This window comes from Cryptotermes secundus, unplaced genomic scaffold (genome assembly GCF_002891405.2).
Source record: "Cryptotermes secundus unplaced genomic scaffold, Csec_1.0 scaffold508, whole genome shotgun sequence".
Lineage (NCBI taxonomy): Eukaryota > Metazoa > Arthropoda > Insecta > Blattodea > Kalotermitidae > Cryptotermes > Cryptotermes secundus.
This window is the reverse complement of record NW_019733326.1, coordinates 520,675-525,607: the sequence shown is the minus strand read 5'-3', so window position 1 is coordinate 525,607 and position 4,933 is coordinate 520,675. Positions and strand designations below refer to the sequence as shown.

Here is a 4,933-nt window from a genome sequence, read left to right as displayed (position 1 = left end):
GCACCATTCTTCTTGTTACTGGGAGGAACATGGACCATTTTGTGAATTTTCAAGCCACCCTCTAGACGATTTACTGGCTCTTTCACTGGTGGTCTTTTCAAGGTCGAGGGCGGAGGCGTGACTGCACTCGAGTCTGACGCAATAAATTCCTCATCCACTTCATTCCTTGACTCGTCTCCCTCTCCACCTGTTTGTTTGGTTCAGTAATTTTTCTACACAGTCCAATATAAAATCTTTGAATCTGTAATTTCTCTTCTTGTATTTTTCGTTTGTTGTGTTCTTTTTGAGCAGAATGAAACTATTCAACCGCAAAGACATGTTTTGTCCATATCATGGGTGTGAAATAGGGGCCTAGTGGACAAATGTTCTTCAATTTCAGGGAGTTTGTCGATTCCTGTCATGAACACAATTCCTAAGTATGTCCAGATTTCATCTGATGTGACATAATTGTAATTGTGTTTTCGAGAGTGAGGAGCTAACTCATGTGTGTTGAAGTGCTGGTGAGCATAGCGATTGGTTTCAGTTGTGATGTGATTTACCAAGTCGTCATCCAGAAAAAATTTTAATCCATGAAAAGGGATGCATTTTATGTGTTATATCAATTTTGATCCCGAAACTATTAGCAAATGGAAATATTGGGGGTACAATGTCTCCGTACGTTCATGAGATGGGCGTGTCAGGCACCGCACTCGTGGTAGGTAAATGTTCATGATTACTGTCTTGTGGATCATTGTCTATCACTGTATTATTGTCACTATCAACTTCATCCAATTCAGGAATCATTATTTCATCGCCACTATCATCATCAGAACAAATCTCGTTCACAACATTTTCCAGCTGGTCTGTAGGAACACGAAGACACTTGCTGCAAGAAGCCATGGTGAAACTGAATGAATGTGAAATATTTTCTGACCTTTTCCTTCTCATAGGGTTCCAACAGTAATATAGACCCCCATAAAGTTTACAAGGGTTCTTTACAAACATGCACAAAAACTATCATATATATGTCTTTGGTTGATGAGTGCCAAGAGAACAAAGAAGGGAAGAGATTGTCAAAGCTTTAAAACACGCCAACGCCAGGGAACGGCTGGCATCGTCCGGGCGTTAAAACACGCCCGCGCCAGTCAAAGAGTTAATAGCTTTTTACATTGATTTAAGTGTTGCCAGGTTAACATCTGTTCAGTGATTTGTATTAGTGATGCTTTACAACCATTCGCAGTTACTGTACATCCTTCCACCCTGTTTCACGTCTTAGTGGCTAGACATGGGATCTGGATTGATAATTGGATTTATTGATCACGTGTTGTCTGTAATTACAAACAGTTACAGCACTTTCACTGATATACACACGCTAAGTCTTCTCAGATTGCTTCATCTTCACAAGATGCTGCTTAATAGCAGCTTCTAACGGAGATTTGTCTGCTTCCATATTTATAGCTAATGGTGAACTGTGAGCACTGAATTGTACTGTCCTGAGAAGAGCAGTAAATTGCTGCTGGCCTTCACCAGCAGTCATTCTTGGTTTTTTGGGGCCTATGACCATAATTTTTGTGTCTGATGACTGTTATTCACTCAGATTGGGTCAATCAGGGCTGGTAAATTGCTGCTGGTCTTCGCCAACACAGTCATTCTTGGTGCCATGCCTCGTTGGGACCCATGGCCATGTTTTTGTTCTTATCAAGACCATTAATATATTGTCATATGTCAGAGTTGTTGTAGATGGGGTTTTGGATTGGTGACTGGATTTATTGAGCACCTATGCACACAACTCATTATTACAAGTAACTGTAACAGCCTCATCAGTTTACACACTCTGTTCTAAAGATCACACTAACTGCAGCACACATAATGTCTTCTGTGTCATCACTGGTCGTTTCCTGGAAACATGTCCTAATGATGCCCTCTGCTAACGTCCTTATCCGATAACTGACTAACCCGCAGGCTGGCTGCCATCTCACGCCAACCTCCTAGTTTTCACAGGCTGACTAACTGCAGCTCCCAGCTTGTCCTGCTTATATAACATCTTTGTGTGGACCATTTATAAAACACCGCTCCTCATTGTTGTAATTCAGTCATTTCCATGTTTGTTTGCAAAGGCATTAATCAGTAACTACTCTCGTATATTTGCTTATTCTGCAATTGTTGCCTAGCAGTGGACATTGTTTATAGAGTGATGGGTCTGCATACTACGCTGTTTTGAAATGGGGCCCTCTTCAATGAGGGTCATTCCATGTGAAGTCATCCAGGGAAGTCACTCACCCTTTTTAAAAAAATTCAAATTTTGTACACTTATTTCTACATATTTTCACACATAAAAATATTTAAAAAAAAATGTAATCCGCTCGGTTCTCCCGGTACAGCCATTTTTATAATGCGAAAAAACGCGTTTTCGGCTCAAATGGAGGTTTGTGTTATCTTCTGTATCTTGATAACTAAGCAGCTAAGACTCCAATGAAAAACCAGTTTGTTCCTCATGATATGGGCAATAAATCATCATTACAAGGTTTTACTCAACTCACTTTCTCTAGGTGTAATTAAGCTTGAAACTTACCTATCGATTTTGGGAAAACGCTATTTTTGACCTTCAGAAACCAATGGGAGGGGGAAAGTATCAGGTCTGTGGTTTCTACCCTTTGTTTTCTCCTACATGAAGAATATAATCACATAGTCTTGAACACCGTACCTATTTTCCAAAATTTTCCAGGAGCTTCCAAAGTTTGCTCTGGGCCCAAAATGGGCCATTTTTAACATCTCATATCTCCAGTGGAGAAGCTTCGAAAATTTTGAAATTCATAGCAAATAATGCACTCTTCTACAGTGCTGTCATCTGGGATGCAATACTGTATAGCCTGATGGAAGTCCACCAGCATTTTGGAGGAATGTACTGCCTCCATCTTTGAGGTCGAAAAATAAGCCAAACAAATAACCAGCAAGCTGCAAGTGAAGCTGTGACTTTACATTTCATATACTCTTGACTAGAGCTTTTATACTGTGATGTATAGAGCTGCTGCTAGACAATGATTGCAAAACAGAAAGCAAGGCAACAGCTGTTCATAGGCAGCTGCCAGGACACTAGTGGACTGGCTGGAAAGGGGTGTTTTCTGCACCATCCACGCTAATGGCTGTGCATGCAGCAATGGATACAGCAGCAGAGGAAAGGTATTTTCTGTGGGATCCATGCCTAGATGTTATAAGCAGGGCAGTTAGTGAGTGCAGTGCAGTTCAGTGAAGTGAAATGCAGGAAAGGGAAGAGTTTGTTGGTGAGTTAGAGAACTGAGGTTCAGTTGTTGTGAGCTGTTGCTGTTAGAAGCTGATGGCTGAGGCATGGGGATAGTTCGGGAACCCAGAGTAAGAGGAATGTCTGCCGTTGGAAGCCATTACCAGGTAATGACTGGCGAAGACACTGCAGGCTGGAAAAGATTATGTGTGCGCTGTAGTGAATTGTAGAGTGTGTAAAATTAGTGATAACGCTGTTGTTACTTGCAGTTACAATTGGTCAGTAAATTCAATTGCCAATCCAAACCTCATCTATAGTCACCCATACACATGAGAATACTTACCAACTTCAGAACATCCTGCTTTTTAACTAAAGTGAAAGAGTGAAAGAAGCCCACTACCCTTGAACTCCTTAATGTTCCATGAATGAAGGTCTTCTGCCATTTAATATTCAGTTTCTCTAAATTCCAAGTTAATAATATTAGTGTTAAATTACTTACATTTAAGATCTTCCTCAATTTTGCGTTAAAAACCATGCTGTCACAAAGATTTTAAATGGGGGTTTTACTATATATGTGTTAGTGTAATAACACATTAATCACAGACCTTTAGACTTTGTTCATAGTTGTGTTAATAATTCTTTTTGTAGAAATACTTTTTAAGAGGCTGTAGCGATATCATTTAATGTTGTGGTTGACGCACATCTGACCTAGGTACATGCAGGTATGCAACTTTAAGGTTAAATGTATTGATGTAACTGTAACAATTGCAGGGACATCTCAGGAATCATCACAGAGTGTAACCCGGAGGCGCAGATGGGGAGCGGGGAAAACGAACAGAGCAGGAAAGAAGCCAGTGCTGTCGATATCGACAGACTCCCTGAAGGTATAATGGAGGCAGTCCTTAGGTCATTGTGTATAGGAGTTCATTAGATTTTAAAGGGTTCTGATGATGGTGTATAATGCTCAGAATTACAAGGTTTTTGGGTTTTGTCCAGTGTCTGATTTCCACTGATTGAGGTTGTCTTTTTCTGAGGGACCAAACAGAGCGGGTGTCTCTCCCCTTCACCTGATGATGGAAATAGATTCACTTTCCAAAACATTTTGTTTTGTAGTTTTAAAACTACTGGACACTGGGCAAAGTAAAAAAACCCAGTAATTATGAAGACAGTTTCTTTATTAAAACCATCACAACACAACTATATCAAGGTCAGTGCCTAGTTTGGCTCTGCTACATGTTTCAGCTATTAAAAGCCATCATCAGGCAAATACATGGCAAACATATACAGGATGTCCCAGGAGGAATGGACCAAACTTTGGGAGGGTGTTCCTTATGTTAAAGTATGCCGATATAACCCAAAACATGTATGTCCAAAGTTGAACGGTTATGGAGATAATGGCCCGAGAAAAGTGTGGTCTTCTAGCGGGTCCACACACTATACCTGTCAGCTGTGACTGTTATCTGTTTGTCCTTGAGTGCTGTGAGTCACACCAGCCGTAATCTCATGCGCTACTTACAGAGGCTACAGTGTATGTTGCGTCAGCGTCGTGAATGGTTAGTAAATTACGTGTAGTTGTGCGGTGTTGCTGAAATGCCTTTTGTGTTTTCACACGTTGAATATTGTGATATGCATTTTGTGTATGGATTTTGCGGTGGCAATGCACGTGCTGCTGTTGAAGAGTACCAAAGGCGTTTTCCCGATCGAAGGATTCCATCT

At 40.7% G+C, this 4,933-nt stretch overlaps 1 protein-coding gene across 2 annotated transcripts in view; it reads left to right on the top strand.

Annotated features, from left to right (window-relative positions):
• LOC111867997 (apoptotic chromatin condensation inducer in the nucleus) overlaps positions 1–4,933 on the top strand; it is a 56,918-nt gene that overhangs the window by 26,101 nt on the left and 25,884 nt on the right. For both annotated transcript variants that reach the window (XR_002843437.2, XM_023858306.2), the window contains exon 7: positions 3,989–4,101. Coding sequence is in view for 1 of the 2 variants with exons in the window: in XM_023858306.2 (XP_023714074.1) it covers positions 3,989–4,101 (113 nt within the window). In the remaining variant the exon portion in view is untranslated. The remainder of the gene's footprint in view (positions 1–3,988; positions 4,102–4,933) is intronic.